Below are 16,637 nucleotides of genomic sequence, written 5' to 3' on the forward strand. Positions count from 1 at the left end.
GAAAGCACTGAAGTTTCACTTGGAATTAAAGCCCCCTCTCCAAATTTTCCATCTTCACTTGCACCACAGGGGGTAATCTGTCATATGTCCGTTTTCTTGCTTTTACCAAGAGACTGGACAGGGTGGGGTACAAGTAGTACCTCTTCCACAGTACACACTTCTCAAAGTTTTTTCTTCTTGACCAAAGCAGAAGGGGAGAGAATCAGTCAGTGGGTGTACTGCATTCATTACATAAACCCAAGTGATTCTAAATGTGGCCAGTCAGACGTGTTCCAGGCAGTGGAGGGGGAGAGCAGTGGGTCTGTCTTTCGTCCTTTGGGCTTTCATACTGTTTTAGTTGGGTCCTAGAGGGCTGGGTCCACTTGCCTCTAAGAGAGTGAAGAGCAATAAACATCTTAGCCAACACCAGACGTATTTCTAAAAAGACCAACATATCTTTCAGAACAAACAGTTTTTCTAAGAGAACATACTTAACACCCAGTGAAAGTGGATCCATCACAGGAGGCCTCCAGAGTGGCTGCAGAAAGAGGCTCTGTCACAGTCCCAGCATCACCACCCGCGGGCCAGGCCTGGGTGGCAGGGGTGAACAGTTTCCAGGCAGGGCGTCCTTGGGTGGAATGGAGAAGCTGCAGGGTTTGGGGGAGGGGGGAGAATGAATATGTGTATGTATCATGTATATCTTTACACACACACACACACACACACACACACACACACACACAGGCAGAATGTCTTTTTCCCCTATTTGCACAGGGTCATTTGAAAGAACCCTCTTTGGGTTTCATGCCTTGCTCAGAGGTGGGAGAGTAGAAGTCAAGAACTTGCCCCAGATTTGCTCGCTTGATGCTTGCAAAACCTCCAAAGGGAACATGCATAGTAGCACCATGTTTCCAGGTGAAAAAATAGTAGCACCATGTTTCCAGGTGAAAACTAGTCTTGGGAGTTAAGGAATTCACCCGAGTTCACGCTGTGTGAATAAATAGCACATAAATTCACAGAGCACCAAGGCATGGTTTTAATGGTTAGTTGGGGGAGCTCTGCACCTCAAACGGCTTTGGGGGGATGAAGGGCTGCTGAATACTGTGACTCACCCAACTACCTGCAGAAACGAAATCTGAAAAACTAGGAAAATGTTGTTCAGATGAGCAGCTGACAAAGTCAGAAAGGCTCAGGAGCCTCGTGTAGTATCGGCTGCGGGACCCGCCTGGCAGTTGGCAGCGTTTCCGGTTCTTAGCGTTGCCGGTCTGAATGGGAAGGCAGCCCGCCAGAGCGACCACTTCTTGTGTCCTCAGCCCATTTTCTGGCCCTTAGTCAGGGACGGTTGTGATTTGCCACTGTGGTTTGCTTTTGAAATTCTTCACTCGTTTTACACCAGTCCTATATGGATCAAAGGGATAGGGTAGGAATAACTTTTAATGTACCACAAAGTCAGAAATAAACTACCACAACAATGACGACAGTAATGGCTACTCAACTCGGCCACTTTCCTAAGAACTTTTCATAACCGCCTTGTGATCAAAGTGCTGTTTATTATCCACATGTTGCAGTGTACAGGCAAGGAAACTGAGGCACGGTAATAAATAGTGAGTGGGGTCAGAGCTGTGTTCAAACCTGGATCTGTCTGCTTCTCAGCGAGGCAGGCGTTCCTCAAGTCTCAAGGAGAGTGTAGTCTGACCCCTAGTTATGACACAGGTCACCGGCCTATGGCCTGAAGGACACACACACACACACACACACACACACACACACACACACACACTGAACCCTCTCTCAAAACATTTTTTATGGGAAGCAGTCCACGCCTTCTGGGCAGCTTCCTAGATCTGTTTACGCTGAGAAATATGCTTATGACCAGGACAAAGTACAGGAAATCAGGGCTTGCAGACTGGACAACTAGCCAAAAGGAAAGACTTTTCTCGAGCACATAGGTATCTGTATGGCTTTCTTATAGGTGGTTTGTGCATAGGTGTGACTGTGTGGATGAGGGAACCAGAGCCCGGACCGGGGATGTCAGCTTGAGTTCTCTAGGCTCCTCCCCCGCACACCTGATTCAAAACCTTTCTTTCCCTGAAATTCTGAAGAGTTGGGCGATATTGTGCTTCTCTATCCCCAGACAAACCAGACCCCCCAGCTGGCACGCCTTGCGCCTCTGATATCCGGAGCTCCTCGCTGACCCTGTCCTGGTATGGCTCCTCGTACGATGGGGGCAGTGCTGTGCAGTCCTACAGTGTCGAGATCTGGGACTCGGTGGACAAGTCGTGGAAGGAACTAGCCACGTGCCGCAGCACCTCGTTTAACGTCCAGGACCTGCTGCCTGACCGAGACTATAAATTCCGTGTGCGCGCCATCAATGTGTACGGAACCAGCGAGCCGAGCCAGGAGTCTGAACTCACAACGGTGGGAGAGAAACCTGAGGGTAAGCTGCCTTCACTTCGTCACTGGCCTGAAATAAACATGCGTGAACTACCCTGTGCAGCTAGAAACCTGGTCTGGGAGGGGTGCAGAGGAGTGAGAAGACATCCATGGTGACAGGCAGCATCTTTGGGGATCTTGATTTCCAAGGTTGTGATGCTGATACATACTTTAAAAGAAGTACATACCACCTTTTTATTTTTTATTTTTTATTTTTTATTGATTTTTTACAGAGAGGAAGGGAGAGGCATAGAGAGTTAGAAACATCCATGTGAGAGAAACATCAATCAGCTGCCTCCTGCACACCCCCTACTGGGAATGTGCCCGCAACCAAGGTACATGCCCTTGACCAGAATCGAACCTGGGACCCTTCTGTCTGCAGGCCAACGCTCTATCCACTGAGCCAAACCAGTTAGGGCTACATACCACCTTTAAAGCACCATTGGCCCACTGCCATCAGGGGGCGATGGCGTGTCATTCAGGAGCACAGTCCTGGAAGGTAGACCTAAAGTTTCAACATCTCCCTTCCCTCTCCTCCTCCTCCTGTTGCACTCAGATTTGAGTGTCTACTCAGTGTCAGGTCCTTGGAACACCAAGACAGATAAGACAAGTTGCTTAAAATCTAAGGGGAGCCCAGCCGGCGTGGCTCAGTGGTTGAGAGTTGACCTATGAACCAGGAGGTCACAGTTTGATTCTTGGGTTGAAGGCTCGATCCCTGGTAGGGGGTGTGCAGGAGGCAACCAATTGATGTTTCTCTCTCATCATTGATGTTTCTTCTTCTCCCTTCCTCTCTGAAATCAATAAAAATATATTTTTAAAAATCTAAGGGGACAACTGTGTACACAGCTAATGAGAGCGAGATGGTCTACATCTATCCAGCAGTATAAACAAACTGCAAAGGAGACACAGTCGAAGGCACGAGTAATTTGCCATGGAAGTTGAGGAAGGCTTCCTAGAGGAGGTGGCATTTAAAACGAATGGGCTTCTGAGCAACAGGGACGCTAAGGAGAGGCATCTCTCACAGCAGAAACAGCATAAGCGAAGGTACAAAGTGATGGGAATGTGTGGCATTTGGAGAAGCTTGTGAGTGGCCAGGGCCTGTGCTGTGTGAGTCAGAACAGGAAGCAGCACTGAAAGGGCAGTTCAGGTCGAATTGTAAAGGCCACCAAAGATCTTCGGTCAGGGGGTTGCTATGCTAGATCTGTTTGATTTTTTAATGCAACCAACTATTTATTTCAAGCAGCATACATACTCCCGCTAGACAGACCCGTGTGTTCCTAAGACTTTTGGAATGTTGCCTTTGGGGGAGATTAGCATTTTAAAAATTCTTTTACTATGTACAACATTATAGTTTGACATATGTATATGCTGCAGTGATCACCATCACAAGTCTATTTTTTTTAAGAAGAGAATTAGAGGAAGAGTAGAGCTTTGCTACTCAAAGTATGGTCTGGACTAGCAATCTTGAGATCCTGGGAGTGTGTTGGAAATGCAGACTTCCACACTCACACACACCCCTCGTCTCGTCTCTCCGGAACCTTCACCGTCCATCCCCTCTGCCACCCCATGCATCTGTATCACGAGAAGCACTGGAGTGGAGGAGGGGAGGAGAGTGGAGTCAGTGAGACATAGTTGGTTCTCTGTGGTGTAGTCCAGGAGAGGGATGATAAGGGTATGAACTAAACCCTCACGCGATGGAATTGACCATGCTTGATGACTTTTTGGATAGGGAGTTGAGGGGGAAAAATTAGAAGAGTTTAAATGACTCCCCCTTCCTGGCTTGGGTATCTGAATTCAAGAGTCATTTAGTTTATTATGATGATTCATCGTGGCTGGCATGTATTAGGCACTGCTATATGCTAACAATATGTTCAGCATTTTCCATGAATCGTTTCATGCATCTAACTCAATGAAGTAGATCTGTCATCACCCCTATTTACAGATGGGAAATGAGGTTTACAGGGGAGAAGCTACTTGCCCAGTTATAGAGCTTGTATTAGCGAGTTGAAGCTGGAACTCAAAGCTGACTGACCCAGAGCCTGTGCTTCTTTGGCTGCCTCCCAGTGACGTGGAGGTTGGGTAGCAGGGAGTCCAGGAGGGTGGGGAGCAGGCAAGTGAGAGTGGGGATGCCAGGACAGGCAACCAAATTGCAGTCTGCATGTGTTCAGCATATTTCTTTAAGAAGAGGTTTCTTTACCTCTTGGAAAAGAGGCAGGAAAAAGGATCACATTGCAGTGGCACCCGCCCAGGCCAAGGCCAGGGAAAGCCTGGTGCTTTGATGTGGACGATCTGTTGCACACCTGCTGTCTCCTCACGTCCCCGTTCACTCCCGCACGTCCATGCTGTGGCAGTAGGAGCTGCTTATGTCCCCCCTTGCCACACCTCACAGGCACCTGTGGGTTCCATTGTGTGACGTCACCCCTCCTCATTGTGTTCCATCATTTCCCTTAGGTCAGTGGTTGCCAACCGATGGTCCACCGACCACTGGTGGCCCGTGAGGTCCAAAAGGTTGGCGACCGCTGCTTTAGGTCACAACTCAAGGGCGACTTCTCTTAGAATAATTGCTGGACTTTATAATTGCCCCGTTTTATGTCGCCTTCTTCCATGTGCACTGTGATAGTGTGTGCTTGATTATATAACACTAGAGGCCCGGTACACGGATTCATGTATTGGTGGGGTCCCTCGGCCTGGCCTGTGCCCTCTCGCAATCCAGGACCCCTTGGGGGATGTTGGACTGCTGGTTTCAATCTGTGCACCAGGCCTCTACTATGCATATAAGATCTTTGGTTAATCTTTTCCTGCCCTTCCCCCTCCCCCCTTTCCTCTGAGATTCATCAGTCTGTTCCATGTTTCCATGCCTGTGCATTGAGCGTATGCCCCCTGGTGGTCAGTGCGCATCATAGCTACCAGTTTAACAGTCAAACAGTCACTTAGGCTTTTATATATATAGATGTGTCATGGGTATTTTAAGGAAATGTGTTTTTGCCTCCCCAACTAAGATATAAGCTCCAGGAAGAAGGAGGTATTATACCTCTGTGTATTTTGTTTTGTATACCCACAATACATGGCCAGATATTGGAACATGGCTGGAATTCCATGAAAGACATTCAGTAAATGGATAAATGGATTGGACATGCTGGCAATCATAAGTTGCTAACTTTCGAGCCAGAGCAGAAAGGGCCGTCACAATTGTGTGTAGGTTCTGAAAGTCAGAGGGATTGGAAGAGATGTGAAGAGGGTGTGCCTAGGGGACCATGAGGGATGGCAATGGGAGCTGGGATGGGGCTGGTGGGGTGAGGAGGCCAGTGTCTACCCGTGCACACATGGCCCTGTTGCAGCATGAGCTGACTGACCACACGGCGATGCCCAGGCTCTGGGCACGGTGGTCTTGTGCCTGGGAAGGCTGAGGCCTGACAGCCCCCAGCAGGTTTTGCTCTCAATGGACCTTCAGTACTAATCCTTGTGTCCCCTTCTTGTCTCCCCCAGAGCCGAAGGATGAAGTGGAGGTGTCCGATGATGGTGAGTGCTGGCCACCCCTCTTGGATGGGCTCTAGGGATGGAAAGGGGTGAGCAGGGATCTGATGGCTCACACCCACTCCAACCCCCACCCTGCAGATGAGAAGGAGGCTGAAGTCGATTACCGGACGGTGACCGTCAATACCGAACAAAAAGTATCTGACTTCTACGACATCGAAGAGAGACTAGGATCGTAAGTGGAGTGAGAAGCACCCTTCAGGCCCCCAGCCTGAGGGTGGCACAGACCCCCCCCCCCCCCCCCCAGTGAATTCCATGCCTTGTCTTCCTGTTCTTTCCTGGGTTTGCCAGCTCCCCAGACTGACATGCCTGCAGCATCAGGAGGGAGGGACAGCACTCCATGAAAGCATGGCCACCCAGGGCTCTCGGAGGAGCCGCGTGTAGTTCTGTGCTGACCCCTCTGTGGAGGGCTTGGGCGAGCCTTCCTTTGCTGTGCCTCATTCTCCACACAGCTCTGAGCTGAGGGGACCACATCTGGGTCGGACTGCCTTCAGGACCCTCCCATCCGACCCACAGAAGGCAGGCCGGCCTGATCCGTGCTCCCCATGCCCCTCACTTTTTACTCTGAGTCCTTCCTGGGGTTGGACCCCATCCTGAGCCCTGGTCCCAGCCAAGCGCCCCCTCCAGCAGCAGTGCCCCAGGCTGCCTCCCTCTAGCTCTCTATTCCTGAGCACGGGAGGTGGAAGCAAAGGGTGGGTCTCCGCTTGTGTTCCCAGCCTCCTAACAGTTGGTACAGGGAGCTGGCACCACCAGTGGGAGCTGTCAGAGGAGCACGCCTTGTCCCACAGTGGGCAGCAGGGTCTCCAGGCTGTCTCCGGGACAGTGCTGAGGAAGAGGGGGAGGGAGGAAGTCACTCGGACATTCTCTGTGTTTGGAGAGACTTCCTCAACCTGACCTCCCGGGTCCCTCTGCGGGCCAGGGGAGAGAAGTCCACCAGCCACGCTTGAGGCCCCACCAAGGCGGTGACCGGGCGGAAGGAGCAGCACGGCTGGCATGTTTGGGCGGGATGCGGGGCCAGCACAGGCTGCAGCTGGCAGGTGATGGGGAGAGTAGTTTGCAGTATTAGAAATGCACTTCCCTGACCTAGAGCAGGGCTGGCAACCTCTGTAAAGGGCCAAATAGTGGATGTTTCAGGTTTTGCGGGCCATGCAGTCTGTGTTGCAACTACTTCTCTGCACATTCAAAGGCGGGTGGAACAGTGGGGAGCCACATGGGGTCTCCCATAGACAATATGCACACCAATGGCATGACTGTGCTCCAATAAAACTTTATGAAAACAGGCGGGCCAGATTTGTTGGCCATCCCCCAGTTGGTGAAAAGCTTGGCTAAATGTGCCTTTTCCCTCCTCCTTTCACTTGCAGTGGGAAATTCGGACAGGTCTTTCGACTTGTAGAAAAGAAAACTGGAAAAATCTGGGCAGGGAAATTCTTCAAAGCATATTCAGCAAAAGAGAAAGAGAACATCCGGGAGGAGATCAGCATCATGAACTGCCTCCACCACCCCAAGCTGGTCCAGTGTGTGGACGCCTTCGAAGAAAAGGCCAACATCGTCATGGTCCTGGAGATGTGAGTAGCCCGCTGCCCAGCAGCCCACTGTCCCCCCAGCCCCTTCACTGCAGGCAGGGGCGTGAATGCAAGATATTCACAGCCCATCCAGCCAGGGACTGACCACTCAGCACAGCTCTGCGCACAGCACTGGGCCTGACCACTGACCACCAGCCCGCTGAGCCCCTGCTCGTTTCCATAACAAATGGGCAGATCTTGGAGGACCCCCTTTCTTTTCCCCCTCACCTCCCTGTGAAAGGCTCCTTGGTTCCATTCAGGGGCCTTCTGATCTGGAGGTGGCTTCAGAGGTGGAGGGGAGGGATGGAGCAGCTTCCTGACCAGCCTGTGAGAGGGAGGGGTCCAGGTGGGAGCTCAGAGTGTAGGAGGGAACCTTGCTCCATCGTCTTGCTGTGCTCCGTGTGCTCCTTTGTACTTTCTTCACTTCTCAGTCACCAAAGAATAGCGCTTTCTGTGCTGGGTTGTCCACAGCAGGGAGATGGACCTGGTGACCTCTAGCCAAGTCTTTCCTTTTCCAGGCTTTCCTCTAGTCCCACTTCTCCACCTCTCTCACCTCTGAACTGCTGGCATGTGCGCGCGCGCACACACACAGACATGCAAACACGTGTGCGTGCACAAACACACATGCACACACAAACTAACATGTGCAAACATGCGCACACATGTGTGCAAACACACTGGCACACAAACATGTGTGTAAACACACATGTGCATACACATGTGTGTAAATACTCATGCAAACACACACATGTACATAATGGTGTCAGATGTCCTCCATGGTGTCTATATTTTTAAGAACTTCTTTTCCTTTTCCTAATTTGACTATTTTTAATATATGATACTATCTCATCAAAAAACATAAGGACAAATGCAATGAAAAATCCCATTCCCATCCCCTGCCCCCATCTACCCTATTCCTACCCCACCACCACCACCAGGAAACAATTTCATTGGTTTTGTCTGTATCTGGTTTCTTTATGAAAATACAAGCACATATAATATATATATATATATCCATATTTCCCACCCTTTGACACGATGGCAACTCGTAGTTACGATTCCGCACTTTGCTTCTTTTCATTCTACAGTTTACCTTGGAGATAGTCCCATCTCAGTAGCCAGTGAGCTCCCTGGTTCTCCTGCTCCATATGACATCATCACATGCATATACCGTGGTTATTGTTCTCTTTTGGCTGGAGGTGGGTGGTTTCCAGGTGTTTGCTTTTACAAGCAAGCGGTTTTTATAACCTGGTCCCATACACCTTTTCACTCATGCCTGTGTACATCTGGAGGATATACTCCCAGAAGTGTGGGATGCTTGATCAATGTATATTTGAAATCTTGAGAGATACTGTGCCGTTGACAGCAGCATGCTGGAATTGCTCACACCCAGGCACGGTGAGCCAGGGAGGCCAGCGAGGCAGCCCCGAGCTTAAGATGTGAATCCCTCCCTCATTCTGCGGACACTTTGATGAGTCCCTTTCAGTTTCTGTTCCTTAGGAAAGTGGTTAACAGCACAGACTTGAGTCCCATAAACCTCACCACAGTCCCAACTCTGCCTCTTACTTGTTGTATGGCCTTGAGTAAATTTTTTGACTCTGCCAACCCTTAGTTTTATTACCTATAAAAGGAGGATATAAACCGCCTTGTGAATAGTGTGGAGATCAAAGGGAATAATGTATGGCAGGCACAGTGCTCTGCAATGGAGAGTTACTTTTGGTAATACGGTGCATTGACTTTTTCTCTATCCTGGTCTTTTTCCCATTCAAAATTAGGTTGTGAGCATTTTAACACCCAACTGGGTACTATGGAACAAATCCTACTATTCAGGTCCTATTACTGTTTAGCGGTGATTTTGTCATTATTAAATCCTTCTAGTAGGAGAAGTATTTAGGTTAGATTCCCATTTGTTCTTAAAGTTCTGTGGAATTGGAAAAGATTCAGAGACAATCTCTGCCATATCTTAAACTCCTTTTTCAGCCCCAAACTCCAACTTGCCTCTCCACTTCCAGGAAGGATTTCGCCATGTCTGTGGCCTCGCCCTCACCACAGCCCTGTGGCTGCAGCTTTTCACATTTGTTCTAGAGCAGGTTCTTGGTCCAGGCAGTGTGGCATGTGGGGACATGTGAATAAATGTCTTATCTTTAGAAGTTAAATCTTGAGCAAGTTCATGAGGGCGTGCAGGGACGGGGAGGAAGCAGCCCAGCCTGGGTAAGGCCGGGCAGCAGCACCAGTGGGCAGAATACCATACTTAGCTTGGAATTGGGAGTTGGCAAGCTGGATGGAAAATGTTGGGAGAAAATGTAAGAAGGCTTCCGCAGGTCTGGGTTTCATCCCTCCACCCCACGCCTCCCCCAAGGACAGGAGCAAGTCTTCCAGGCACAGATGCCAGAGGATTCGCCTGCCCTCGGGGTCAGGAGCTCACCCCCATAGGAACTCAACCCAAGGAGAGGGAGCAGATTCATGCTCGATCTGCGCTTCAAACAGGCTCAGCCTCTGCGGGCACAAAGGCTGGCGCTCAGCAGTGCCATTTGCTGTTTGACGGAGAAACGTCTTGAGTGTTTTGAATAGAACCATTTTTTTAACTGCTTCTTTTTAAAAATGTTTTTATTGATTTTAAAGAGAGAGGGAGGGAGAAAGAGAGAGAGAGAGAGAAGACTGATTAGCTGTCTCCCATATGCACCCCAACGGGGGACAAACCCGCCACCTGGGTATGAGCCCTGACCGGGAATCAAACCGATGACCCTTTGGTGCACAGGATGACGCTCAACCAAAGGAGCCACGCTGGCCAGGGCTGAAACCTATGGAACCATTCATCCTATTTTTGTGGCTCCTTTCATTCTTAAAAAAAAAAAAATGGAACAAAGGAGTCGTTTTTGAAATATTTTAAAGATATTTGAATAGGTTTGAACCTATCTGAACATATATTGACTAGGTTACCTCTAGAAATGCAGCCGTAATTATCTCTATGGCTCCGATTTCTACTACTCATTGCCTCAGACATCCCCAAGGGCACTGCAGATGACGGCTGCTTGCTTTTTCTGAATGCTTTAAATTTAGAAGCAAACATTTTGGGGCATCTTGTCTGTGCCAGACATTGTCAGGTATAAACAAAGGTCTAGATATGAGCCAGACCTTTTCCAGACATGTTCACAAACAACTGTAAGGAAAGGCAGACTTGAACAAAAGTGAGACAAGGGACAAGGCTGTGGAGACCCAGGGAGGGAAGGCTCATTTCATAGGGACAGCTGAGTGTGCTTTATCCAGGAGGATGTGGATTTCTACTGCCTCTCAGAGCTGGTAATGGAGTAAGCCAGTACTTCCCGAACTTGTTGGATCATAAGAATGAGCTGGGGCACTTATTAAAAATATGGATCCTCAGATCCCTCCCAAATTTTTAAAATCAGAATCTCCAGGAATGGAGCTCGGAAATCTGTATTTTCAACAAAAGCCTCAACTGGTTCTTTAAAAAAATAAAAAACAATAACATTATTGAGCACTTACCATGTGCCAGGCACTGTTCTAAGCACTTTAGGTGCATTAACTCGGTCTTCACAGCAACCCTGTGAGGTGGGGCTGTTTTTTATCGCATCTTTGAAGCACAGGTGTTAAGAATCACCTGTAACCTAAGCGCAGATTCCTTCGACTTGGAGCCTGGGTGGAGAGCAGTAGACCTGAAGAGCTTGAGGACAGAGGCGCCACCTGCTGGTCGCCCTGGACCTCCTTCTTGGTTGGTTCTAAAAGGGTCTGTTGCAGCGCCCCCAGTGGCCATGCGCACAGATGATTTTCCCAGCTCAGTGGGTCCAGAAGTGAAAGTGGTTGTCATGTGGTGACAAGAGGCCTGCCTCCCAGAGGCTGTGGTGTGCTGGGCCCCACAGTGCACCTCTGTCTGTCTCTCCCTCAGGTGTCAGAGAGGTGATCCACTTGGCAATAATATGTGCGGAGCACCTACTGTGTGTCAGGCATGATGCTTTACAAGGGTTCCCTCGTTCCTAGCAATTCTATGAGGACGGGAACTGGGGCTCAGAAAGATGAACTCACACAGCTTGTGAGGCAGAGACAGGCTTCAAACCCAGCTCTTTCCTTCTTCATGATGACTCCCCTTAGAAGAGGGAAGGCGTCGGAAGAGGACTAGCCTAGAATGGAGCCCACCCAGTATTGTTCAGCTGGAGGACTGATGTCTACATGAATTACCAAGGAGATGCTTTAAACCAGCGGTTGCCAACCGGTGGTCCATGAGGTCCAAAAGGTTGGCGACCGCTGCTTTAAACTTTCTGAGCAGTGATCAAGGAAGGTGGGTCAGGGGATGGGAAGGGAAGAGAGAGGACCACTAGACTCCAGAAGTGAGGCCATGCATTTGCACGGAAGGCCAGTACTCTGGCCGGCTGGACCCTGGGGCAGTGCTTAGCAGAAGATGTCCTCTGTGGGCCCCAGAAACACCGTGGCCAGGCCCCAAAGTCTATCCAAGCAGGAAGGATGTACCACATTCTAGCCTGGGCCGCAAGCATGCAGGACAAGTCAGTTATGCTGGAAGGAGTAAGCTATACTACAGGCCTCGCCAGAGGAAGCAGATGGATCACAACTGTAAGTGTGGTTGGTAGGTTACAGCCAATGAATTTGCTGAGGCTCATTGTTGAAGATACTTTCCTATTCCTATGAGTATTATTTCAAGTTTCAGTTCTCTGTGACTGAAAGACACTGCTGGAGTACAAGAATGATCCCCTGTACATCGATAGTCATTTGGGGAATGGAAGCTGCCCCCAGCAGTTAACCTTTTGCTAAGGAGATCATGCCTGGATCTCTCAGTTCATGACCACCCCTGAAACCGCCCGGCCTAGGTGCTTCCCTGAATCCCCCAACAGCTTAGTGGGCACAGGCAGAGTCCCCCAAGAGGAGACCAGGAGGCCTGGGCCCTCCTCACACAGTGGAGACGACCAGTGTAACGGGGCAGGGGCCTGGAACTCAGGACACAGCAAAAAGTGCCCAGCACCCCCATACCCTGCCCGTCTCCCCAACCCCTGACCTGCCCTTGGCCAGAATCCCTGCCAGCCTGGGCTCCGTAATCCTGTGGTCTAACCGCCCCCTTCCATTCCCGCAGCGTGTCGGGGGGTGAGTTGTTTGAGCGCATCATCGACGAGGACTTTGAGCTGACGGAGCGAGAGTGCATCCAGTACATGAGGCAGATCTCGGAGGGGGTGGAGTACATCCACAAGCAGGGCATCGTCCACCTGGACCTCAAGCCCGAGAACATCATGTGTGTCAACAAGACGGGCACCAAGATCAAGCTCATCGACTTCGGTCTGGCCAGGAGGCTGGGTAAGGCCTCTCCTGTTGTCCTCAACATGCAGTGGCAGTGGCTGTGGCTGTGTCCCACACACTGGGTATCAGAGGGCATGCACAGCATTGGAGTTAAACTCAGAGACTGTGGAGGCGGCTCGGGTTCAAATCCCACCCCCACCACTTACTAGTTGTGAGGCTAAGTCTCAAATTCCTCGTCCGTAAAGCGGGATGATCACAGTACCCACCTCACAGAGTTGTTACGGGGTCAAATGAGTGAATGCAGGAACAGTGATGAGAGCAGTGCCTTGCACATAGTAAGGAAGCACTTTTGTAGGTGTTAGCAATTTATTATTATTATTTTTGTTGTTGTTGTCCCTCTCATATTTTTCACTCTGGTGCCTTCAGTCCCCAAACTCACTTTGGTGATGGTGCTTCCTGCACTTGCCTCCTACTGTCCGGTTTCCAGTCTCCTGCTGCTTCCTCTCATTTGAGTCTCACAGCAACCCTGTGAGGTAGGCAGGGCAGGTGTTATGAGCCCAATTTATAGACTACGAAAACGAGGCTCACAGTAGCTTTGCCCAGCAGGTCCCCCAGGAGCCAGGAGAGGTGCTGGGGCTGGAATAGGGACCCCTGACGCAGTTTGAGCTTCCTGAGCACCTGTGCTATTCCAGCAGCGAAGGGAGGTGCAGGAGGTGGCCGGGGGACCTGCACCCAGCCCTGAGGCCATTTGGTGGGTCGCCCTGCTGGTCTCATGTGGTGACAGAGGCCTGCCTCACACGCCACCTCCACCCCACCCTGCCTGTGTAGCTCTGTGATGTCTCAGGAACTGAGGAAACAGCTCCCCCCTCCACCTCCTGACCACAGCCTTGGCAACACGGGCCTGGGGCCGGCCGGAGCTGGCCTTTCCTCCCCACCAGCAAGGAGCTAATGGCACTTGACAAATCTTCTCCCAGGATGCCCAGTCCTGGTTGAGACCATGTGGGTGAGAAAGAGGAAAATGAGGGAGGGCGGTCCCGCCAGGCTGTGGGTCCCTGGTGATCGGTGCCCCGAGGTTGGGCGAATGCACCTGCTCTGCTCTCTCCTGCCGAGGGCACGGTGTGGTGGCCACCGCTGGTGGGCAGAAAACCCCAACAGTTTAAACAAATAGGGCACAACTGGCCTAGGGAGCTAGCGCGTCAGAGCCCAGAGAATACATGGGCAGGCTCCCTTAGAGAGGGGATCTGTGGGGACAGGGTGTCTACCGGGGAGCAGAGAACTGGGAAGTTAAGATGTAGCAGGAAGGGTTCAGGCTGGAGCTGGAGCAGAGCTCCCACGTCCCAGAGCCATTCGGTGCTTTGTCTTAGAGCCCTCCCTGGGGCTCTGTAGTTAACAAGACCAGGGGCAGCCGCGGGCCAAAGGCATGCCACCCCTCCAGCAGCTGGCACCTTGTGTGCATGCTCCGGACAGCTCTTGTCCTGTATGGCTCAGAGGCCTGCGGTCAAGGTTTTCCTGATGATCCTCCTGGCAGCTCCTGGGAGGAGAGAGATGAGGCTGCACGTGGAGAGGCCGTGGAGTAGGAGGAGCCTGGCTCGGGAGCCAGGACCCCTGACTCCACTGTTAACTGGGTGGGTAAATCACTCCGTTTCCCTGGGCCACCCTGTCCTCGGAGCCTGGGGTTGTCGAGAATGTTAAATAGGACAGTTTGTCAAGCAGGCAGCAGGGCTCATTATTACCAAGCACAGGTCACAGCCCCGCCTCAGGGCACTCGTGGGAGAGGCAGACAAAGGACAGAGCCCTGGCGGCAGGGGTTTAGCAGCCTCTCCTTCCCCCCTACCCGCCACCCGCTGAAGGCACTAAGGCGAGGGTGTGGCTGGTCAGTTTCATGGTGCATTGATGCACTTGTTCAATGGGAGGCCGGGGTCTCTGTGCCTTCTCCCGGGAGACAGCAGCTGAGGCCGGTCCTCTCTGTGTCTCTCCCGGGCACACAGATGAGGGCATCCGAGAACAATGGGTTGGCTCCACAGTGTTCTGGCCGGTGATCCCTCTCTATCTGGTTACAGAGAATGCAGGGTCTCTGAAGGTCCTCTTTGGCACCCCGGAGTTTGTGGCACCTGAAGTGATCAACTATGAGCCCATTGGCTACGCAACGGACATGTGGAGCATCGGGGTCATCTGCTACATCCTGTGAGTCTTGGGTATAGGGAGTGCCACAGGAGGGTCCGCAGGCTGCCCTGATGTTCAAGGGCCAGGGTGGCTCATGATGGCGAGCCTGCCCCAGAGTCAGGAGGGTGGCAGGCTCCCATCTTACCCCCTGGCCTGCCCTTCTTGCGCTCCCAGGAGGCCAGCCGCCCACTTCACACTCCCATGGGAGCATCTAGCTCCACACCCCAGGACCGGCCTTCCGGGCCCCTCACCATCCCTGACGCTGGCCAGCCTGGGGCCTCTGGCTAGGAGGGTCGGAATGTGGCTGGTACCATGTAATTTACCTTCACTTGTGTAGGTGGGTGTGGAGAGAAGGAGGGAGGGAGCCCAGGTGTGCAGCTCCTGTGGGCGTCGTCATTGTCTGCAGAGGACAGCTCCCCATCCTCGCTGCAGTGGCCTGGACCAGCGCTTCACAAACAGTAACATGCGTGAATCACCTGAGACAGTTTAGGTTGCAGGATCTGGTTCAGAAGGCCTGGGGTACCTGGGAACCCACATTTCCAGGAGGGTCCAGGTTGCCAGTAGTGCTGGTCCAAGGATCGAGCTCTGAGTACCAGGCTCTAGGTGGGATTATAGCTACACCTGGGGGGATAGTAGCTGGGAGGGGCACTAGGACTGTGGGGAGTGGACAGCCACGTGGGAGTGTTCACAGTGAACACATCCGTGTAACCTATACCCGTATCATAAACCAAACTCTGTCTTGGTGGGATCTTGCTGGTTTAATCTCTGAAGCCCGGCTGCAGACAGCTATTGGCCTCCGAGGCAGGCAGCCCGTGAACTTGTGTGGCAGCACACAGCTATGGGATGGTTACCCAGAAGGTGTAGATGCGCATGCATTCATTTTGTGAAAAAAATAGATTTTGTTCTTAAAGCAAAAGGAAAAATTAAGCGTTTTCATAGTCAATATGAGGAGGACCTCTCAGCATGCTTCCTTGGACCCCTGGGGTCCCCAGTGTGAGCAATGGCTGTGGGTGACCCTGCTGCACAGCCAGGCCCAGGAGCCACCGTCACACAAGCTTTACCAAACGTGGAGTGATTTTTTTTGTGCAGCGTGGCTTTTCCACAGGCTCAGGAGTTTTACTGTCACTGCGGCCTGTTAGGACAGCCTCCCTCAGCATCACAGCCTCCCTGTACCACAGATTCTGTGCCCCAGGGTCATCTTCCCCCCTCCTCGCTGTCACCCCCACCACCATGGCTTCCCCCAGAGCAGCAGAGAAGGCCCGGCCAGGAGTGCATGTCCCTGCCTCTCCCTATTCCAGACCTCTCCAAGAAAAAGGGGGCTGATGACTAAAGAAAACTGCACCTGATTCTGGAGGCCTGGCTCCTCGGTAAATAAGGAAGCAGGGCAGTGGGCCTAGCCTACCTGTTCTGGGGCTGCCCCGGCTGGACGATGCTCACACTGTCCTGGGCCTGGCTTGGTCCCTGAGTCCCTCTACAGCCGCGAGAGACGTGCCTGACTGTCTCCCTGGCTTTCCCACATGAGCCGAGATCGTCTGCAGCCACGGATTTCACAGGGCTCTCGTTTAATCCTCAGGACAAACCAGGGAGAGGGTCATGGCAGGGCTCCGACCTTCATTTGGCATTGAGATGACCAGGGCCAAAGACTCCCACGTGGCTGTCCACTCCCCACAGTCCTAGTGACCCAAGACGGATGCGTTTCCCAGGATA

At 51.7% G+C, this 16,637-nt stretch overlaps 1 protein-coding gene across 5 annotated transcripts in view; it reads left to right on the top strand.

The window, feature by feature from the left end:
* The window catches only part of MYLK (myosin light chain kinase), a 264,544-nt gene that overhangs the window by 224,397 nt on the left and 23,510 nt on the right, over positions 1 to 16,637 (top strand). For all 5 annotated transcript variants that reach the window (XM_079766799.1, XM_079766798.1, XM_079766801.1 and 2 more), the window contains 6 exons: positions 2,114 to 2,416; positions 5,899 to 5,931; positions 6,028 to 6,121; positions 7,308 to 7,511; positions 12,607 to 12,824; positions 14,828 to 14,951. In XM_079766799.1, coding sequence (XP_079622925.1) covers positions 2,114 to 2,416; positions 5,899 to 5,931; positions 6,028 to 6,121; positions 7,308 to 7,511; positions 12,607 to 12,824; positions 14,828 to 14,951 — 976 coding nt within the window. The remainder of the gene's footprint in view (positions 1 to 2,113; positions 2,417 to 5,898; positions 5,932 to 6,027; positions 6,122 to 7,307; positions 7,512 to 12,606; positions 12,825 to 14,827; positions 14,952 to 16,637) is intronic.

Source organism: Cnephaeus nilssonii (assembly GCF_951640355.1).
Source record: "Cnephaeus nilssonii genome assembly, chromosome: 3".
In the NCBI taxonomy this organism is placed as follows: Eukaryota; Metazoa; Chordata; class Mammalia; order Chiroptera; family Vespertilionidae; genus Cnephaeus; species Cnephaeus nilssonii.